The following is a 23,089-nucleotide window of genomic DNA, read 5'->3' as shown; positions in this document are numbered from 1 at the left end:
AAGAACTGGATACAAAACTTTGTACAAAGTGGATCCAATGCACCGAAACTCAGACACGAAGATGTGGTTTTACCAAAAGTGGAGTATCTCCAGCGGTATGTAATTGCACCTTCTGTTTTACAATAATCTATCATTTGAGAATAAAGGAAAATTTGATGGCAAGTACAGGAAAGTTGGCGACAAAGCATTGGTTTCTTGACAACAATCAACTGCATCCTTTTAATTCATTAAAATTGAAATGAAAAATAAATGAGTTTCCAAATGCTTTTCATTAAATTCAATATTTTGTGTTTTATTAAAAAGCTTGTTTTAATAATAAAAAAGGAAATTCATATTTTTTTTAAACAAATACGTGTTTAACAAATGCTTTTGTTGCTGTTTTTTATACAAACAATTTGTTGACATATATATGTAAATAAATATATATGCATATATACTTATATATATACGTAGGTATATATTTTTTATATTTCTAATTAATAGAAAATATAAGCATTAAGAAAAATTAACGATAAATTCCTTTTTTTCTTTACTTTTTCATTTAACATTAATTTTATTTCTCTACTTGGAAAAAAATAATAATAAACTTCATTTTGATTTTACTTACACATATTGGGCGTCTGCATGATATGTCGGAACAGTTAAACAGCAAATATTAAACTCAGTTTCTTTGCTGTTTTTTTTTTCCTTTTCGACGCATCATGAAGATACCTATAGTTACTATACTTTTACGAACTAAGATACGATAAAGTCTTCATCCGTTCGTTCTACTAATAACAATTCCTCTAAACGTTCTAAACGTTGGCTAATCTCTTCTTTTTCTTTTTTTTCCAAATCGAAATTTCGTTTAAGCTCCTCGTTTTGTTTACGCAACTCCAGCAATTGACGGCAAATTTCCGGCAAGGTTAGTAAAGGTACAACTGTAGACGGACGTATTTTATTAGCAGAACTATTCAGAGGACTATTGCCGCTAGTAAACGGTTTCGTATCGCCGCCGTTACTGGCTCTATTGATGTTCCCATACTGTTTAATTGCCGGCTTTGCAATCTGCCGTATTTGTACGCTACCAATTTGCTCTATTTGTCTAGGGGGTATACCGACACGTATAGGTTGTTGTCGAACTGCGAGTGGTTGTATTATTTTCAGTGGCGGTGGTGATTTGGAGTTTTCCATTTCGACTTCTACACTCTCTAATGTTCCAATTTTGCTTACGGAAACACTGTCGTCAATTATGTTGTCTTCAACAAACGTAGAGGAGTTGGCGCTTGGGTTGGTAGCGTTGTTACCAATGTTTCTCTGCAGCTGAATATGCTAAAATAAGAGAAAACCAAAATATTTAAAAATAAATGGTAGTAATTATTTTGGTAACTAACTAAACAAAGGCAAAATGAAATGGAATCATGCTAAAAATTTTCGGTTTTACTTTAATAAAAAATTTTCTTTTCCTTAAGATGTTTTTATTAAAGCAAAAGGGTAGATAGATACCAAACAGTCTATTTCACAGTAATTATTGCAATGATATTTTTAACAAAAAAATACTACTGACCTGCTGTTGTTGCTGCTGTTTAGGATGCACTGGTTCTATCTTTACTAAGCGATTGCTAAAAATAATGATTTTTTTAAAAAGAGAAACAAGGAAAGAATTATATTCAGCTTATAATTAACATTTTAATATCGATCAATCGATTGTCTTCATTTCGGTTATTTTATTTTTTAATATACGCATTTGAAAACTAAAAGAATCAAATGTATATGGGAGCAATATAACTGCAACGGGACATGTAAGCTAAATCAACATATTACACTGCTGTATACAACATCATAAGATGCTGCAATAACTTCGCAATAAGACGTTTTTCAAATATAAAGTAGCGTAACGTAAGTCACTTATCAACTCAAAGCGCACAGATTACAATGCTATAAACACGTTAAGATGTGACCTTCGAATATCGTAGATGTCCAATTTGAGTTTTTCATTTTATATTTAAGTTTGATTTAACGCAGTTAGAATGAGAGGGGTCTTAAGATGAGATTCGCTATTCGAAAAAAACACTTAAGGACGTAATCGTGATTTCGCTTAATTGCTCCCATCATTTATACTTATGCTTTCGAAATATTAATAAATTCTCGTCGACGGCTTACCTTGCTAATGAAGTTGGTATCTGTTGCAAAGTTTTTACGTTTGTATTACCACAAAATTTTCTAAAATCATTAAAAGACATAATACGGATATTCTGTAAAGAAATTGTTAGATGAATGACTTTTTGCTGCCTGTTGTTTTTTCTTTTTCCTTTTCCTCTCACCTTATTTTTATTGATTGATGTATTGTCTTTAACTCTTGACAGAATATTCGGCTTCCCTTTATTTAACTGTTGTTGAGGCGGTATTTGAGTTATTGTATTTTTTAAATTCTCATTTTGGACGCGTACAGGTACTATAGTTTTGCTGTTATTAATGTCGTTGCTAATATTACATTTATTGTTATTATTACTATTGTTGTTGTTAAGGTTATTGCTGTTACTGTTAGGGTTTATGCTGTTATTGTTAGGATTTTGATTATCTTGTATTTTCTTGGTTTCATTTAGCAGCAATTTACCGCCTTCTGATAAAATCAGTTGGCGACCATTCTGTAAGGCAGTATTAAATAAATCTTTAGATGTATCATCATCGGGCATCATAGAAATGCCATGAGATTTCAAAAGATTTATAGTTGAATCACCCAAAATGCCAGTTTCTAATAAAACGAGGAAAAAAGGATTAAAAATTTTGTTAATTTTCAAAATCCTGTCCGACCCACCTTTAATGTTTTCTAAATCAGCTATATTGGTTGTAGCATAATCACTTTGATTTGTCAAATCGTCATCATTGTCAATTTTACGCACTACTTCCTCCGCTACGCTAATAGGTATACCCATTATTGAATTTACAGCATCTGAGGTTTCCTTCTGGAAAATTTTTAGAACAAGAATGTATTTGTTTTTTGTTTAATAAAAATTAATTTGCTTTTTATCATAAAGCAAAATAATTAAATTACATACACGAATGCTATAAACATCTATTCGCCGATGATTGGCAAGCCGTTAATTTATTGTATTATTTTTAACAGTTTTTTCAGTAATTTAGAATCACAAGTTAATTAAAAGTTAAATTAAAAGTAATGTAATTATATCAAGTGGTTGCATATCTGACCAAAATTTAAAATCTATTCGGAAGCGGTAGGAAGTTAATTTTTTCATTTAGTTCTAATATACTTCGCATAAAAACTATTATTCATTTTTCGACACAATACAGAGTTGCATAAACGTTAAATAGCAACAGTATCTCTGTAGTACTAGTGTGGATGTCAACAAAACCAGAAGCGACCAAGAAGAGGTAACATTTCTAGCATTTTTATCTGATGGACGTTCCTGTTACCCATATTACACTCTAAATTAATCCATTAGGGAAAAATAGCGTACATCTCATAATTGACTAAAACAAACCAACTCGATCGACTTATTACTCGCTTGAAGCACAGAGCAATATATAAAAAATAAAGAATTTTCCTAAAAATTTCAAACCTTTAACGAATTCCAATATAAAATCTGATTTAAAAAAATTCTGTTATTACCTAAACAAGCTACATAAAAAGGATATTTTTCTTCTAGTCTTTAAATATTCCTGATGGCAAAAATTAAGGTATCGTCTTCAAACATTGTAGCTTCTTCCACGCAGACGTTGAAAATGACTAGAACTATCAGAGATCATATGCCCAGTGCATCATGAACCGAGAATATTTTTGTTTTCAAAAGCAAAACAACGCATTTTTTGTCCATTATTCCGGAAATCTAACAGCTACGATGATATATATATATAAATACTTTTCCGTATTTTCTAGTAATGATCCTGCAACGCTTATATAAAAGAAATCCGATCGCGTTCATTCAGTATTTATCAGTTGTTCTTAAGAGACTATTGGTGGACATGAACGATTCAAACGATCAAAACTGAATATAGTTTATTTATTTCCTCAAATCAAAACAAAACAAAACATTCATAAAGATTTGCCGTTGACGAAAATATCATTAACAATTTCGTCTGTTTCAAAGACACATCGTTAACCAAGATCACTTCACGATTCACTTCCTTCGGGTAAACGATTTGGTCTTTAAGTCGATTACTGTCATTGAATCGAGCCAGTTTATGGTTCTAACACGAGTTGCTTAAAGAACACGGTTTTTATCATTACAGACTTTGGTCAAATTTAACATTTTTCGTAAAGATTCCTCTCCATCGTTACAAATTTTCGTTGTCTTTAAGCAGTAAATTATTTAATACCTTATCATAATAAGGAATAGAAGGATTATGTAAAATTAAGGGTTAGTGAGTCTATGCTTATCGCTTGTTTATTGTAGCTGCGACAAAAGAAAGATACGAACAGTATTTCTTTTGTAAGAAAGGTAAATGTATTTACATCAGAACATGTTTTGATCAGTTTTGTGTTCTGAATCGATTAGACTATATTCGTGTATTCTCGCCTTATGTGAGAGAAATACATTCAATAGAAAAAATTTTTTGCGTTTTTACCACCAATGCACTTGTAAGGCTTTATTTAAAAAAGGGCGGATAACAAAGTCGATACCAGCACTCATCACAATAAACCTGCATGGCTTATATTTGCTATGGCTTTCAATTCAAGTTTGAGGTAGAACTTTGAACCCCCATAATGATAAGGTGCTTTTAATCGTATTCTAGACAGATTTTTTTTTTTTTTTGTAAATCAGCTTAATAATTTCTAGCATTACTTACTTCATTTTCTTCGTTGAATTTACGATTGAGTTGGGCTTGTTTGGCCACCTCTAATTCCTCTAATATGTCAGCCTGTTCAGTTAATACAGCCAAACCTACTGGTGTGCGACCAAACTTTGACGCTAAGGTCACATCGGCATTATGTTTTAGCAAAAGTCGAACTATAGTTTTGAATCGCTTTTCCACAGCCCAATGTAGGGGAGTCATTTTTAACTAAAATTAATTTAAAAACCAATTTTTACTATATAAAATAAATTTTTTCATTTTTATTAATTTCATATAACTTGCCATATCCTTAGGATTTGTCAGACATTTCTTCGACAACAAAAGTTCGACAATACTTTCATTTCCATAATAACAGGCTAGATGCAAAGGAGTGCGATCCACTTTAGTTTTAGAATCTTTATTAATACCGCCATTCAATAAAACCTGACAAATTTCATACTGATTGTTCATAGCAGCAAAGTGCAAAGCAGACATGCCCAACTTGTTTAAGAAGAGAAAAGCAAAAAAAAAAAAAATAAAAAAAAAAAAACACTTAAACCTGTTGCTTCTCTTTTTACATTTCACATTTTCAATACAAACCCAATCCGAAGTAAATGGCGCACCACGAGATAAGGCATTTTTAACGCCTTTTAAGTCCGAGTCACGAGCAAATTGCAGCAACTGTTTTCCTAAATCAACTACAGTAGTACTGAGAGAATTCGGTGGCTTATTGTAAACATCACATTCAGTGCGCTTAAAAAAGACATTAAAAATAGTATAGCAAAAGCGAGAAAGCTGCGCAAGTCCTTTTCACTTACTATTTTGTAATTCATTAAATTGGCCAATTGTGTGATTGAAGCACCGTCAGGCGTCGAAATGACTTTAAAATCGCCTCGCAAGGTAGCCACAATCTTATTACCACCATTGTCGCCGCCACCAACCATTTTCTTAACGTTAATTGTCGAGTTTTTTTATAACAATTCTATTAACGCTGCATTAAATTATGAGAATTTCACTTTTTTTTTTTATTCAAAAATTAAAAATATTAAAGGAAAAGGAAACAAACGCATTACACTTCAAGCCTTTTTTGGTTTCTCTCGCATCACTTTTTTGGTGAGTTTTACATTTCTTTGCTTTTCCATTGTTGTTCGTAAATGTAAAAATTTCTCCAGGGTTACCCATCTTCCAAACATTTCGACTGTACATTCCCCATTTCAATGGTGAAATTTCATATGAATTTAATAAAAATCTCATCCTTGAATTGTTTGCAAAAAATTGTAAAATTTTCACAAATTATTTAGAAGGACAAACAAACATAAGACTTGAACATTTTTTTATATTCCTTGTAACCAATATATGCAATTTATTAAAACTGCTGTTCTTTATACCTAAAACATCCAACCATGAATGATTTTCTACTCTATGGCAATGAACTGAACAAGGAAAAGCGGAAATTCCTTTAAAAAACCCTTGATAAATCTATGTGTCAACTCCTAATAGTACTTCGTATAGTATTTATAAAATGGCGTAAAATTATAGTAAACAATAAGCTGCGCATGCTACCACAAACTGGCTAATAATCTCTAACCTTACACTACCGTTTCCATATCCGTCCACCAACGGAAGTAAATGCTTTCCAAAATTACGAACAATTACACTTACCTTGAAATAAAGTGAAATTGTTTTATCAATTTGGAACCGTCCTATAATGATTTACTCTGAAAATTCCTCTTCAGTGTTTATAAAAATATTATATTGTACGCGAGCTCAACTTACGCTACGACAAGCAAAATAAGATTTTATGTTGTTTTTGATTTGTTCGTATTTTGGATTTTCATGTTCTCTTTTATACTTTATTCCTTTATAGTTTTGTAATGTTGCCAAGAGTACAAAAACAGGTTTCCACACGGGTATGCAATCTAAAGAAAATGATATTAATTGTTTTTTATATAAAGCATTGCGTGCATAATTTTGATTATGCTACACTTGGCACTTGTACAAAATCTATATACAGTTACATTTTGGAACTATAATCTTTAGCTACATTCGTCTAGGGAATCCCATGCATGAATACCTAATAATCGTATTCAATAGTAAAAAATACTATTTAATAGAATCTGCATTAAACTATTTCTACTTTTTATTTTAAGTAAAGGATGGTAGATCTTTAACTAATTAATATGCAAATACGTCTAATATTTACTCTGGTAATACTAGACCCCATCTCTGGACAGGGCTGTTCTCACTTTGAAGATTATGCTTCAACCAAGTCCTATTGCTCTTGGTTTTTCAAAGAAACATAATATATTTTTGAGATCATAATCATAATTTCAATAGAGTAATATACTTTTGTTGTACAGAACTGCATTATGAAAGCGCGTACATTTATAAAGCTTCTCACAGAATCAAATATTATGTCAAAACTGCTTTATACTTACAAAGTTTTAAGTTGAAAGGGCTGAGCGAACTAGGCCTATTCAAAATAGGTCAATAAAAAAAAGGCGTACCTTAAGGAAAATTTGTAAAAATATACTTTTGAATCTGACATTCAGTGCCAATACGAGTATACAATTTCCGTAGGATGCGTCGATGCATTCTACATAGGTTTATGTAGGGAATATCGGCGATCTGAATGAAATGTAAACAATTAAAACTGCTAATCTACTATGTACTGTAACGAAAGGTTTAATTCATAGAATGTCACGATAGAAAATTTTTATTAGTATTCGAACCCCAAAATAGCAAAACAAATTAAAAATGAGGGTGTCTGAATTAATTCTTGGAAAGATTCGCTCAGTCAAATGGTAGGAGGTCGCAACGCATAGACGAGCGTGGTGCTATAAAGCTCGCTAGTTCGGCAGTAATGGATCGATTTCACTCTTTAATCCAGCAGACACTTCTCGTTCGACTACATTCGGGAAATGCACGCTTAAAAGTTCTTATAGAAACGGTTAAACGCACAGAACTTACCGGGCGAGTTGACCTATTGTCTTGGGCTACGCTATATGCTGCCCTACCTACAATCTTCTTTCGCCCACGATTTTTTATAAGAGATCCCGAAGTTGGGTTAATAGATATAAATGAATGTTAAATTTTATGTAATTTTTTTTTAAATCATAGGATAAATTTCAAAGTTGAAAAATTAGGTTACAATAGTACACGGAATAATAATAAAAATGTGAACCAACATACGATATAAGACTAAGAAATACCAACAAATACGGTCAAATAGTTGATGATAGTTTGCAGTTAACGATATGATAACGCCACGTCTAGCATGTATATGCAGAAACTGTTACCTTCTCCCTTAAAAGTTGCCGCAAAAGGTTTGCATATAATTTTTTTGATGTAATACATGCATCAAATATGTCTATAAATAATATAAATAATTGCCTATTGTCTAATTTTACAATCTTTGTACTTGTTCTGATCTTTATGGATGGCTTTTATTAATTTTTTCTTTACTTTTTGTTACTCGAACATGTAAAAATGTTTTTAATCTAGTTTAAACTATATTTTAAAATACAAGTTGTTTTTATAAATTTCTTAGGAAATGTTTGTGGTTATTCTCAGAATGCAGTAAGTGCTCTTTATGGGTTCATACGCGTGTGTACATAATTTACTAATATGATTTAATATATTAAATTTATTAGAATTTGGATGATAGCATTTTTTTTTTTTTCTGTTTAGTTGAATTTAATAGGTAGATAGTTAACATTGCCGTTTTCATAATTGTATCCAAAAATAGTATTTAATTATTTAATAAGTTAATGCAAAAGCAATTTATAGGCAAAGACCATACTTTCAAATGAAAGTATTTTCACTTTTCTCTTTCTTTGCACATGGAAGGAACGACCACCACCACGATTTTTTCTGTTTCACAATACGATTTTCAAAAATAATAAACTTCCCTTGCATGCACATGTGTTTTTAAGTTTCACGGCAAAACGTTTTATGGTTATATCATGAAGATATTCATATATAGTACACCTTTTCTTTCCCTCGCAAATTATCTGTGGTTTAAAGAAACTTTTAGCCATCTGGTTTTATAAGAATTCGTTTTAATATATCCTGTTTTTTCTAAGGAATACAATCAAACGAGATCATATCTAAACGCGAATCTCTTCTTCACCAATCCAAAAACCTAAAAGCAAAAAACCTTCACTCAAGCATTATAAATTTAATTTTTTACGACTGCCGAATCTCGCAATAGAAGCGAACACACTCACACGGGGTCGCAAAAATAACAAATTTCACAGTGTACTGTGGGCATCGAACTTGCAGCGGAGAAGCTTTCTCCTGTTGTTCTACTTCAAAAGAAATTTGAAAAATGATTAAGTTACATCCTTTGTTTAAAGATCTAATAATGTCTAATTATCTAACCAGTGACAAAAAATTCATGGTTTAAATACGCATTTAATTCATAAACGAAATGCATATGGAAACCATCAAAAGATTCGATATAATGTTTCCAAGTCCAGTAAGGCGCACAAACTAGGATATAAATACATGTACAGTTAATTTTAAGGATTTTCCGAATATGAAAAATTGGTTCGTTTTTCCTTCCTTGTTAGGCCGTCTTTCTGTCAGTTCTGACATTCCCAAGGACAATTTCGAATTTAGAACTTGCACACTGAATGATGTTATCAACAAACAATCTAGTCCAGCAAGTCCAATGTTGTATATAACAATGTCAGTATAAAATTCCTAAAGTTACTACTGCCAAACATACTCTTGTCTATCACGAACATGTTCAATCGCAAATTTACGACTTGCATTTGTCCTGATAGTTGGAAAATGACTATGATCACTTATCCAAAGTTTTTGAACGGCTTGTTGTGACTCAAATAGGGTACATCTAGAAAAGTATAACCTACTGCGTGTAGACGAATCAGCCCATAAATCCTCACACAGCTGTAATACTGTTATATTAAAGTCCTCGATGATATTCGTCCAGCGTATGAGAGCGATGAAGTTGCAATTGTGATCATTATAGATTTTTCTAAGACTTTTGACACACTTGACCGCTACTGATTATTAAAAAAAACTTAATCTATATTTTGATTTTGGCGAGTATGCTAGCAAGTTAGTGAAGTCATATCTTCGGAATGGTTACCAGTGTGTGAAAGTTAATCAATCATTGTCTACTCTCCGCGAAATATCCTGTGGTGTACCTCGAGGCTCAATAATGGGGCCGATTTAACAAACATTAAACATAATCTCAATGATTCGGTAACCAGGTAGGTTTTATTGAAAACCTAAACGGATAACGGATAACGGATCGAACGGATGATCTACGCAATATTGGTCTAATGAGAACAGTCTATGATTAAATTCAACTAACGCTAAAGATATTGCTATATCTCGTGGTGCATTGGATGTTGCTTCCCTATCCAAGCTAATAATGGCGAATATTAATGTTGAATTTGTCAGTGTTATTTTTAATCTAGGATTCAAGCTGAATTCTACGCTCTGAAAACGCTTGTGATCACATTAATTATATAACTGTGAGGAATTATAACATTTAAGAAACCTACAATTGTCACCCTACTATGTACTTAGTAACACTAAGTTGCAACGAATTAAATACCTTATAGTCCCTCTCATATCCTATAGTGTTAAAGTGTATGGCAATCGTGATTATACCTCAAGAAACATATTAGGGCTTGCCATCAATAAGTGTGCCTGATATGTGTGTAACAAGAGAAACTACGATCTTAACTCTCACTGGGAATTCTGGGATTAAATTTACTTTCGCACTTAGATGTAGGCAATCTTGTCTTTATTCATATGATGAGGAGATCAGGAGCCCAAGTATCTTTATGACAAGTTGACGTGTGCTACATCTAAAAGAACTATGAGTCTGATTTTACCAGAACACAGACAGTCCACATCTTCAAGACTGCTTTTTTATTCATACTGTGAAGTTGTGGATGAGCTCACCTACTTCGTCTTCTTCTTTTAAGCGGAAAATAACTACGATTTTTGGTTTTAAGCATTTTTGAATATTTTTTTTATAACTATCGCTAAAGGAACGGTATATATTTGTTATGTCCAAATGTTGGCAACGCCAAGAAGGAAACTTCAGAGACCTCACAAAGTATATATATTCTTGATTAGCATCAAATTCTGAATCGATTTAAGCATGCTCGTCTGTCTATCTGATGTCCATCCGCCTGTACAATGTTCATTGGAAACATTCTCCTGGCCGCAAAAATGAAGCTATCGACTTCAAATTGGGCAGAAATATCGGAAGTTCTTTTACGCAGATTAGTGTCGAAAATGGGCCAAATTAGTCGCAATACACGTCTACAGTGCTACTTAACCTGGGGACACCTCTGTTATTCAATAGAAATAAAAAAATTACTCTTTCGCTTTGACAGTTTTTTTAGATGCTATAGTATCTGTACAAAAATGGAAAAAATTGACCACGCCTTCTTAATTTTATAGTGTTTCAGAATTTCGTTTTTTATTCAAAACGAACAGAAGCAAACTTAAAAAACTCCCCTACACCCTGTGACGGTCTCTTTTCGTGCTTCAGCATTCAATTAACCCTTTTTTGTGAATTGTTGATTTCAGTTACATCCCTTTTAGAATGAGTATCATTTATAGTACAAGAAAAAGGAATACCTAACAAGAAAGCAAAAAATTATAAACTTATCTTATTGCCAGCTCAGACTAAACCAATTATAGTACGCCACAGGTTTGACCTTTACTATCTCGATTGTGTTTCCATTTGTCTACCATAGTTATTCAGAAATTTCTTTCTTATCGGTTGAACCAATGTTGTATATTTTAAATAGATTTGTTTATGAAAATATTCAGAGTTATATTGTGGTTATGTTGACATTTACATAACACTTCATTTTTTTGTTTATATTTTATTTTATATTCACAGGTAAGTATATATATATTTAAGTGTTTCTTTATTCAATTCTATCGTTACATACAACTATTTATTTTCTTATATGCATCAACCTTATTTTTATATTTAGATTCAAATGTATATTAAATATTTATGTGTTACGTCTTATTCCTTACGACTTATTCTTCTATGTGTTTGTCACTTAAATTTTTTTTATGTCTTATGTCTTATATACAAGTACAAGTAAAGAGAAGGGTAAAGAAAACAACAAGAACAGATCTAACTTGAAACAGTGAAATGCGTTAAGAAGATTTTATATGTATCGATATTTTCAAAATACCAGCAACTCTAGCGTAAGATGATTAAATTGAAACAACCCAAGGTCATATATTCCTTCAAACAGCTCATCATACATTATGGAAAACAGGTATAAAATAACCAAGATTTCCATTGAAAGCACACATCACGTCGCGAAGGTTGAAATCAGCTAACGCAAGAATGTGCATATAATAGTGAATACAAAAAATCTGAACGTTATGAATACATGGCTTAAAGCATAAATATAATTACAAGAAATTCACAGTTACTGAGTGAAGAAGCATAGTCAATAATTTTAACGTCAGATTGTGAACACTTCGATAACGAAGGGAGATAGAGTGACTTAGCTTTTTGAAACGCTATCAAGTTGATTAAGATTTGTTACAGGTCTAGATCGTCTACAAGGGACAAAGTTCCTAACGAAACAACCCTCAAACCAATACCATTTATCCATTATATGGCACAAATTAGTTGGCACAAGTTTCTTAAATGAGGTAATGTTCCCTGGTTGAAGAAAAACGAATTTAGAGATGTTAATCTTGCTAAAATCGCAAACAGGAAATTTAGCCTTAATATAATCCTTAAGCTTCTCAACAGATGTAATAGCAGCCAGACGAGATTGAAATGCTGATGCCCAAGCGGGAACCACTATCAACAAGTTAGGAACAGCACTATCTATACCGGTCACTGTAAGATTCGAACTAGAGATTTGAACCTGTGTGCCGTTAGTTTGACTCTTATTTGTAAATGAAGACTTAAACTTTGAAACAGTAAAACCACCGATAATCGATGGCCAAGCCGAATCTTTGTCTTCGCTAACTATGCGGTTGGCGACACCCCTCGACATATCCGGCGAAGGGTATTCGCTCCAATCTTCACCTGATGGAAGATAGGGGTTGACGTGACAAACAGCAGACGTTAACATCAACCCATCATTCGCCAAGTCAGTCTGATTGAGCGCCTGCGAAAGAGCCAAAGGCCCACTAGAATACAAAGTCAAAGCAGTAGGGAGATTATTAGACATTGATGATGCCATCGCTTGCTGACACGAATCGCATATATCACTTGTTATGAAGGTACCAGCAATCGCTTTCTTATAACCACAACTGATGGAGACATTAGTTACATCAACAACTTCCAGATTCGTCGCTTACTGTTTGCACTGTTGTACTGCACTGCTGGCACATCTCCAAGCATTGGCACCCTTCAAAAGCGATACATAATTCAAACAGCATGTTTAATTACCGAAAGCACTTTATAATTTTCCGAAAGGTGATGTGTGAAGATTTAAGTTCTTTTGCTTACAATCCATAAAAGATTAGGATATACCTTTAGATTTGTCCATGATAGCATTGAATGTACGGATATTTTTGACGGCATATTTCTCACAACACAGGCACACCGAATATCGTTCACCAACATTTTTAGTTTTACAATTAGGTTGTGCACAATACATATTTCTGTCGATTATACAGGAAATGATAAAGTCCGTCCATCTGCAACGAATGCTGTTATACAAAATCTAATTGTGTCGTTATTTTCATGGCTGAGATGAATGTTGCAATCTTTATTATTGTTACGCCCTACATAATGGAAGCAATAGCACTCCCGCACTCAAACACAAGTTTACAACTACTTAATGGAATATAGATCCGCTTGAAAAAGATAAATGTACTTAATTACCAAATATTTTACAAAAATTCACAAAAAAAATTTCATTCACGTACAAAGCGGACAAATCAAACCGCACAGGGTTGCCAGTCTATTATGGTTTTTCCAATACTTTATAGACAGGCTGTTTTACAGAAACCTGTAAGAAAATGTTTTTTTCCTCTCCAATGATTTTTTCTCTTAATGCTGGTCTTTTTCTTCTATGCTGGATGTCCTTCTCTACATTACCATTAAAAAGCCACGATCATTTTCAAGGACTTTTTAGTTTGAAGAAAAAAGAGAAATTTATTCTCTTTATTTTATTGTCTTAGAGATTTTATTGTTATTGCTTTGGTCAGTTTGACAATCTTTCCCACAATCAATCACCGTTGCATGTATAGAGGCTTAAAGCAGACTGACTCGTTTCTCTTTTCGCGATTCTAACGAAACCCAACCTCATAATCTACGAGCAAACTTCGGACACTCTTTCTTTTTAGAAATCTCTTTCTCACTATTGTTGGTTAGTTTCTTTACTTACTAACATCAAAAGAAAGGTTTATAAAATGAAAATGAATGATCAGCGGCAATTCGTGATTTCAACTGAACCGGTCATTCCATTTCTCACAGAAACTATGGTAGTAACAGATAGATACACCCCATACGGCCTACGTATGCGGACGGCACAAAGTATAGTTTTCAAAGTTGCCAATTAAAAATATGAAAAACAAACATCATGAAGCAGTGACTTTTTTTGTCTATTTTGGGCCAACGAAAAAATTGTTTAGAAACATTTCATATTGTAAGCGAAAATGGCCGCGGAACAACCGCCATGAACGGATAATGGATAAAGTAAAAATTGCTGGGTGAGATTGCTAACGACTTAAACATAAATATATATAAATTAAATTTATCGCGGTCTCATTGTCTTTGTATCTTATGGTGATATAGCGGTCAGCACAAATTATAGTTTCCGGGTCTCGTGAATTATTATATATCTATCATTTATTAGTTGCGTCACCAACGGTACTCCAAGTAACAATCGTAGTAAAGTGAGCGAAGCCGAACTAATCCTCAAGCTTAACATGCTTGAAAATTTTACGTATGCATGCAGATTGCTTTTAATGTCTTCAATTTGAATTTCAAAGCTTAATAACTGAGCAAAGAGTTCTAGCATAATAATTTATTGAAGATTTCCTCATTTATTTTTAGGAATTGCGTTTGCTGGCATCTCTATTAAATGGGGAAGATTAATATTTCTGGCAGCTTTATCTTTATTCTGTATTTGATAAAGAATATTATTCAAAACCATCATTTTTGTTACGCTAATCAGTGTACTAAGAAAAACATCCTCTACTAAAAAATATAGATGGTATAGTGCTCATGGTTAAATATTAGGAGAATATACATAAATTGTTTTATTAAAGTTTCGGAACATTGTATCAAGAAAGTGATTATGGAAATATTTTATCAACAAAATATTGTGCTAACAAACGATAGCAGGGACTATGATTCCTCTGCGTATAGTAGTAGTGCAACAACGTCTTCCTTATCTAATTGTTCGTCAATATCGTTACCACCATTAATTAAAACGTCGGACGGTCATAACACAACAAAGGCTTTAGTACCTTTAGCCGCATTAGAACGCGATGAAACTTTGCAATATAGTGGCGCAGGAGAATTAGTTTCGCAAACTATAGCTGAGCAGCAACAACAGCAACAGCAGGTTAATCAACAGGTGCTACACCAATTAGGTTTTAATGTATACGATGACAACAATGTAGATTTAGCCTGTAGTGCAATACCTACATATAAAAATCTACAAGAGGATGAGTATACCAATAATTTATTGAGTATGCCTGATATAAATAATATCTTTATTCAAGATGACTCTATATTGAACTATTTAAATTACTCTATAGAAATGACCGATACATATTCACCGACATCATCACCATCATCATCATCATCATCATCATCATCAACCATTTTAACTAAGCAATCATTGTCATCACCATTAGCGACGGATAATTCATCAATAAACACAACAGAATCGAACACCCTATTAGCCTTATCTACGCCAACAAATAACATTAACTACCACGAACTACGAGTTTCTGATACAAACGGTAATGATACCACAGTCCCCTCGTACCATAGTACGGCCAGTAAAGAGAACGTTTGTCTTAAATTTGAGTATGCTTTCGAAAATCAAAAACTTGTACAAATACAACCACCCGTCGTAGTGACTGATATAACAACAGAGTCTTCGGCGGTGTCATCATATGATACACTAAATAATGCTATGCCAATATTAGAGGCCAATACGAATCCATCATATATGAATCTTGCTAATGACAGGTAGTTTTTGTACGGATTTTCTATGCATTATTTTCTTTCTTTGTACCAATTATTGCCGTTTCAACAGACGCTTTTAGCTTTTTTTTTTTTGTTTTATTCTTTAAATTTTTAACCGTTTGCTTATAACTGACGTTGCATGTAAACAGTTTAGCTTTCACATGTCAATTTATTTCCTAACGCATTCTTCCAATAAATCAATTTAATTGCCTTCTTCTTCAAACATTTAAAAGCATTTTCCTATATTAATAATAATTCTACGCATCATAAATAAATCCGCAGGGAGAAATAAAAAATTTAAATTTCAATTGAGAAAATCACATATGAACATATCTAAAAATATAAACCTTTTATACACAAATAAATACACATATATACATGAATTTAACCGAACATATATATATATATATATATATATAATATGGAATGGAAAAGTAATAGTGTTAAATATTGTACAGTAGGGTAGAGCAAATATGAACAAAATTGATAGGAACAAAGTCGTAAGCAAATCACAGGCGAAACACAACAACAATACCAACTGTAAACGTGTATTAAAAATGAATGTTTAGGAAAATTTTGAATGCATTCATCATAGAGAAACTAAAAATAGATTACATTTTGGGAGACGTTATTGTAGATACGTTCGCATAATATTTAAAAATGGAAATACAAAACGCCAAATTAATACTATCTTTGGAAAAAATATTGTCTGTTTGTTATATGCATACTAAGCAACCATAACGACATTGGTACATTGACACTGGTTTATAATATCATCAAAAAACAAACCATTTACTCAAAAAATGAATTAAAAATTGCTCTCTAACAAAGCATGAATAATTTTCTAAAATATTCAAAATATATTTCACATATGTATATATATATATATATATATATATGTACATTTACATGCGTGTACGGTGCATCTGTATTCAGCTAATTTATATCTTTGGGGGCGTTAACAGACATTTGTCTGTTGCAGTATGTGCATTACCATTCCCATCATCATCATCAGCACCATCACAGTGCCTTCGGACACATGTTCAAATTCGTTATCGAGAATAATTGATGATTGCTGGCTCGGCAAAGGCAAAAATTTTGAGTAAATTTTTATTATTTTGGCAATTACATATATATAAAATGTATATGTAATGTATAAAAGTATGCATGTAAAAAAAAAAAAGACGAAAAAGAATAGAATATGTAAGGGTCAGATCGAATTTGTTAGTACCTTTTATTTGATGTTTTTCTTTATTTAATTTCTCTTTTTTTTTATATTAAATAACTGGTGCATTATTTAATCGCCACCTAATACAACTGACGGACTGCCGCATTAGTAACAAACAGAATCTTATGCATATATCAGTAGAGAAATTCAAGTAAATTCCAAATAGAAAAAGTTTTGAAATAGTCGGTACTGAGATTGCATTTTACGTTTGCCTATCGTTTGTTAAATGTCTATCGGAATGGATTCATTCCACTCGACTAGTGATTGGCCCCAGTCAAAGGCGAAATATCCTGGAGGCCCCAAATGGCTGCGTGAATGAATGAATTTCCTTAGCCTTCCGAGAAATACCTTTGAATTAAATACTGTACACGATTTCAGTAGACCTATAAATGTTTCTCTATTCCGCAGTTCACGCGTTGATTAAAAGCGCATTTTACCAAGATTTTGATATGAATTTTTATGCATTTGACAACTATGCCACAGACACATCTGCCGTAATGGATATAGGAATATGTAATAATTTAATTGTGTGAATTTTGAAAAACATATTCATGTTCGAGGCATTATATTATTATGCATGCACATATAAATCAATCTGATAAGTGTGTGGGTTGGTTTTGCTAGTGTACAATAACATAGTTTATAAAAACTAACCTATGCCATGAATGCTTCTATGTAATTACGTAAATCAAAAAATTTCGCATAATTAATCAAATGAAAAAGACATCTGTTTGATATATGGTAGATCTTGAGCCATTAAAAACCTAGTAAATAAAATCTAAAAGGTAATACGGTGAACAATAATTTCAAAGACATTAATACTTCCTGATTATTTTGCTACTTGAAGGTGAACTAAGCTTAAGAAGGTGTGGTAGGATGCGAAAAATGCAGTCATTCAAACATTACACTATTGTGTGTTAATTTACTACTACTAAAAGAAAACATAAGCAAAACATAACATCGGCTCGATCATTAGATTAATTGATAAATCCTTGGCAAGAAACGAAACCCATTTATAATCGGAAAATAACTTAATAATTACATATATATATATATATGTCCTATCCTAAGCTTAGTAGGTTTCTCTAAACGATTTCTCCATTTCCCCATTCTATTATTGTGGCGATTTTCTCAAAGCCTCTCAAATTCCTCGTCCATTATTGATACAAATTCTTTACTTAATCGAAAGTATTGTGCGTAAAGTTCTGATGGTCAGTGAGCCCATAACTGGCAAACATCATGAAAGTGCTTTCAATTGTTCAGCTTGATCAATCTAATAGCTATGTTCCGGGACCTTGCAAAAAATTTTCTCTTTTTTTTTTTTTTTTTGTCACCACACATAGTCAGTCACTTGTCGCCTTTTGTATCCGAAATTAAATGATGTCCACAACCTTGTAAATGAATTTAGATCGATAATCATACTTAATAGATTTTGCAGTTTTCATGAACGCGAAATTTTTGTAAATGCAAATGGTCAATAGGATCATTTAGCCCCGATTCAAGGTAAAAGAGAAGGTACTCATCATCACTTCTCGTATATTATAGCTTTTCTTTTTTGAACACTTCTCTCCAGATAAATAAATTGTGTGGTCAATAAGGTTCCTCTTCTACATGTACAAATCAATGTTGCGTAAAAAATGCTAAAACGTTACTTTACTCATATGATCTGACACGAGAGTAAAGTGCTCTTTTATTTGTGGCTATGAATAACTACGAAAAAAAAGAAGATATATCCGGCATTACCTGAGGAGTACGAACGGGCATTCGTCGAGTCGGAAAGTTATGCTCTGGTCCGAGCTTCCCTTTGATCTTGCATAGGCCCGATCAATACAATCGAAAATCGAAGAATGTATAACTGAATTGTCAACGATTCTGGAAAAGATTTGTGTATCAATTTTGTGCACTAACATCCGAAAGAGATTCTCAGCTATCGTTTCTCATTTTCGATTAATGCGTGTTTTCAAACGTTACAACTAGTGAGAGAAAATCGAATATACTCGAATGTTTCAAATCCGAACACTTTAAAATGCAATAATTAAATAATATATTTTTGGGAGTCGCCCATCAGTAGCACCAGTAGCAATTAGCATAATTGCACAAAATCAATTCAATGATTCAATGCTTTGCTCTGTTCGTGTGATCAATCGGTATTCATTATGGGTTATTGATAATTGCTAATAAGCTATAGTCAGGCTATATGATAAGACTTAAGTATTTACGTTTTCATTACTTTCTACGCACTATGTATGTTTATATTTAATATCTTCCTAATCTAGCCGAGAGGCGAGCCTATTTTGTTTCATACTATTTTTTTGTATGAAACAGTAATTCTATCTTATTGAGATGATAGCTAGAATCAAAATAATGAATTGTCACGTTATTGGGCAAAGTCAATAATGGCGATTGTTACTCGTAGCTCAACATTACACCGAACTAGCTTTGCATTAATTTGTGCCGTCTTTCGTTAGGTAGATGTTGTTAGATTTTACGGCAGCGGTAATAATAGAAACGTAGGCCGTTCAACAGGTAACCAAAATTGTATAGAGATTAAAGAAATGTCGCGCCGACTTAGAAAGATGCCCATCATTTAGAAGCATGAAAATGAACACGTAGGGATGTTATTTTCGGGACGGGCTTAATCTATGCTTTTCGCATTCTACTCTCCACGTTCTCTTATTTGATACCCATATCGCTGGTATTATTTAAAAAAAAAATTAATCGCGGTGTCTACCATATTCGTTTCAAAATTAACCCATCTTTAGACAAATAATATATCTTCATTTGAAGAGTGTACAAAGTAGTTTTAAACGTTTTGTCACGTTTGCCTGATGATAAATAAGCATTAGACCTCAAAAAGGTGAAAAAAAAATAATTTGAATTATTTGTAACTTTGTGTGGGCATGGCCGATTCGTTCCATTTTTAGACCTAGAGAACAAAGGGTCTCACAAAGCAAACGTAAAAAGTTTTAGTTTTTTAACTTTAATAACGTTCGAGTAAAGAGCAAAAATCCAAAAAATTTTCATAGAAAAAACTAAGCTGCCTTCAGTTTACGCTCCATTGAGCGCTTCTGCTCTAACCAATTTGGCCCATTTTCAATACCAACCTGCGTTCAGAAGCTTTTAATGTTTTTTCAATGTGTTGAAGTTGACATCTTCATTTTGCGAGCAGGCGAGACACCGAGACGGACGGACATGGCTAAATCAACTCGAAAGATTTCATCCTGATCAAGAATGGAAAAAAAAAAGCAAAATGAGTATAGCAATGAAAATTGAAAAAACTGAATTTTATGAATATGGAAAGGGAGAAAGAACTTTTCCATCGTTTTGAAATAATAATAATAATAATAATAATGAAAAGTGTATATAATTGAATGAATCCGATCTAGTTAGTTTTTGAGGGATAATATGTAGAGCAATAATAAATTTATATAGACGCCTCCTAATGCGGTATTGATGTGGAAAAATTACGCTTCCGCCCGTTTGTTAATAATTTGTTTCGTTTTGCTTCTTAAGTTGTTTTTTTTTTTTTTTTTTTTTTTTTTTTTTCTTCTTCATTGTTGTAAACGTTTTCACTACCAACAACCTGAACTATAAACAAACAACAAAGTTTTATACTAAAAATAACTAAAAAATGCTCAGCATTATGTACAAATGCTTGTATAAAGATTTACATGCAAATATAAATTACAATTAAAGTTTTGTATAAATATTGAAGCAAAAAGTAAAAAAAAAAAAGAAAAAAAGTAAACAGATGTTGAATATATATACAAAAATTCTATAGAATATATCATTTGTAATTGATTGGTGATTAAATTGTAGTTACATGGAAGTAAATAACGAGCCTGATGAACTTTTATTTTGTATACGGCCAGGTGCCTTGCACAAACAGAAAGGAGAGCCAACTTACACAACAGTTTCTTTTGAGGTACTATATACAATATTTTCACTCTACCTACTACCATAACCCATACTATTACTAGCACTAGTATTATTACTACTACTACTACTACTACTACTACTACCAATATTACACCTCTTGATGCCATACTTACATTAATGCGGTGCATTCTCTAACCCTCTTTAGCTTTTTTAGTGCGAACAAAAACAAAAAAAAAAACCAAAAAATTAATAAATAAAAAATAAAAATGAAATACACTTCGAAAATGTAGTACATTAAGCGAATGAATGTTAAACCGTGCACACACGAGCGCACAATTAAAGGTATTCGAAACTTATTATGAATAAACTTGGATGTACTTTCCGAATGACATCTTACGCTTATCTGCTATCTAGTGGCCTTGTATGGTTAAACTTTTCTTTTTTGTTTCATTTAAATTTTTAGTTTGATTGGTATTATTGCTTTGGATGTCTTTCATGATTAATTTATTTTATTTTCATATACATTTACTTTTGCTTTCTTGTATTAATATATTCATATTGTTGTCCCACACTTAGAGCTCAGATGAATCGTTATCCCGTTACAAATGCAATTATGAGAACTGTTATCGAAGTTACAGCACGATCGGTAATCTAAGAACGCATTTAAAGACCCACAAGGGTAAGTTTAAAATTTCCATTTTGCCTTCAATTAATTCATATCAAATGAACTAAACGAAAATTGACAAGTAAGAAGTTCGGAAAACAAGATATTTGTATAATTAAAATCAGTTTTACAGGCTTCATATCCAGTCAATATCGATTTCATATTTCAGTTCACTCTAAATAATTGTTTTTTTTTTTTTTTTTTTTTTTTGGCTTTTATTTTTCATTTAAAATGTCAAACATTTGTTCAATTTTTCCCCGATCTTTTAAAAGCTGGATTTAGTTTGCAACATTATCCGTCAGTTTCCATCACTTTTTGGCAACAGTTGTACATGTCGGCCGTAAAGTGCCAAAAAGTGTGATTGTTCTGCATCTTAGTTGATCATCCCATTCAAGCGACACGGTAAAGTTTGTGTCCAAGTTAAGCGATATGGATCGTTTTCTTTTTGTTCTGTGAGTCCGCTAGTTAGCTTAAGAGATGCCTAATCAATCACCCGCAACTCAACATATACTGCAACCGACTCGCGCAACTAAGTACCAAATGCAAATTTTTGAGTGCCGAACTTTCCGAATTCGCACTGAGATACATATACACTGATATATATATATATATATATATATGTATGCATAATTTATTTAGCATCATTCCAAATATGTTATGTTTCAGAAGGTCGAGGAAATAAGGCTTATGAAAATATAATTTTTCAAACATAGGTCTATACTAGTAATATTATCGTTACTCGAAATTTTTGGAAGCGTTTCTCTCAAAAGACCCTCTTATTCAAGACGAAAAACGAAAGCAACATGCAAGTAACTCCAACAATTTGCATTCGAAATTTTTAAAGTTTCTTACAAAAATGTTCGAAATAAAATGACGAGTGATTTTCATTAACAAAGGATTGGCTTTTTTGGTTTGGTCGGCAAATCTTTTTGAAAATTGCAAAGCAATGCAATTGTTACCAGTTGTTGTTCATTTTATAAGAACGGAATCATCCATTAGAACAATTAGATTCGGATATCATTCAAGTTGCATACTTAATATGGAATTATCTTAATTAGGGATTAGTTCGATGAAAATTAAAATTTTTTCTTTTTATTTTGTTTATTTTTTGTTTAGGTGAATATCGTTTTAAATGTCCTGAGGACGGTTGCAGTAAAGCTTTTTTAACTTCATATAGTTTAAAGATACATATACGAGTTCATACGAAGGTTAAACCTTATGAATGTGACGTGGGTGGCTGCGAGAAGGCTTTCAATACGCGTTATCGGTAAGTCACGGCGTGGTTGCCGAACATGTTTACGAAAATGCTAACAAAATTACTATTCATTATTCAGTTTTAGTTGTGAAATTAAATTCA

The 23,089-nt window shown here is 32.3% G+C and overlaps 2 protein-coding genes across 3 annotated transcripts in view; one reads left to right on the top strand and one right to left on the bottom strand.

Moving 5' to 3' along the window:
- Positions 1 to 575: 575 nt before the first annotated feature.
- On the bottom strand, positions 576 to 6,574 carry LOC119645351 (probable serine/threonine-protein kinase DDB_G0286465). 2 transcript variants are annotated; one of them, XM_038045514.1, is made up of 10 exons: positions 6,436 to 6,574; positions 5,592 to 5,764; positions 5,374 to 5,526; positions 5,077 to 5,274; positions 4,789 to 5,001; positions 2,798 to 2,945; positions 2,304 to 2,734; positions 2,143 to 2,234; positions 1,547 to 1,601; positions 576 to 1,311 (listed from the first exon to the last, which is right to left on the bottom strand). In XM_038045514.1, the coding sequence occupies exons 2-10, from the start codon at positions 5,715 to 5,717 to the stop codon at positions 736 to 738; spliced, it is 1,992 nt and encodes a 663-aa protein (XP_037901442.1). In that variant the 5' UTR covers positions 5,718 to 5,764; positions 6,436 to 6,574; the 3' UTR covers positions 576 to 735. The 2 variants fall into 2 exon arrangements, with proteins under 2 accessions (XP_037901442.1, XP_037901441.1); XM_038045513.1 differs by lacking the exon at positions 6,436 to 6,574 and having other exon boundaries at positions 577 to 1,311; positions 5,592 to 5,918.
- An 8,303-nt stretch (positions 6,575 to 14,877) lies between these two features.
- The window catches only part of LOC119645307, an 11,355-nt gene continuing 3,143 nt past the window's right edge, over positions 14,878 to 23,089 (top strand). Inside the window, exons 1-5 of the mRNA XM_038045447.1 lie at positions 14,878 to 15,456; positions 15,526 to 15,964; positions 21,009 to 21,114; positions 21,645 to 21,747; positions 22,849 to 22,999. Coding sequence (XP_037901375.1) covers positions 15,060 to 15,456; positions 15,526 to 15,964; positions 21,009 to 21,114; positions 21,645 to 21,747; positions 22,849 to 22,999 — 1,196 coding nt within the window. The 5' untranslated portion in view covers positions 14,878 to 15,059. The remainder of the gene's footprint in view (positions 15,457 to 15,525; positions 15,965 to 21,008; positions 21,115 to 21,644; positions 21,748 to 22,848; positions 23,000 to 23,089) is intronic.

The sequence above is a fragment of the Glossina fuscipes genome, unplaced genomic scaffold (assembly GCF_014805625.2).
Source record: "Glossina fuscipes isolate IAEA_lab_2018 unplaced genomic scaffold, Yale_Gfus_2 1, whole genome shotgun sequence".
NCBI classification, from domain to species: domain Eukaryota; kingdom Metazoa; phylum Arthropoda; class Insecta; order Diptera; family Glossinidae; genus Glossina; species Glossina fuscipes.
The sequence above is the reverse complement of the archived record's forward strand: the minus strand, read 5'-3'. Positions and strand labels throughout refer to the sequence as shown.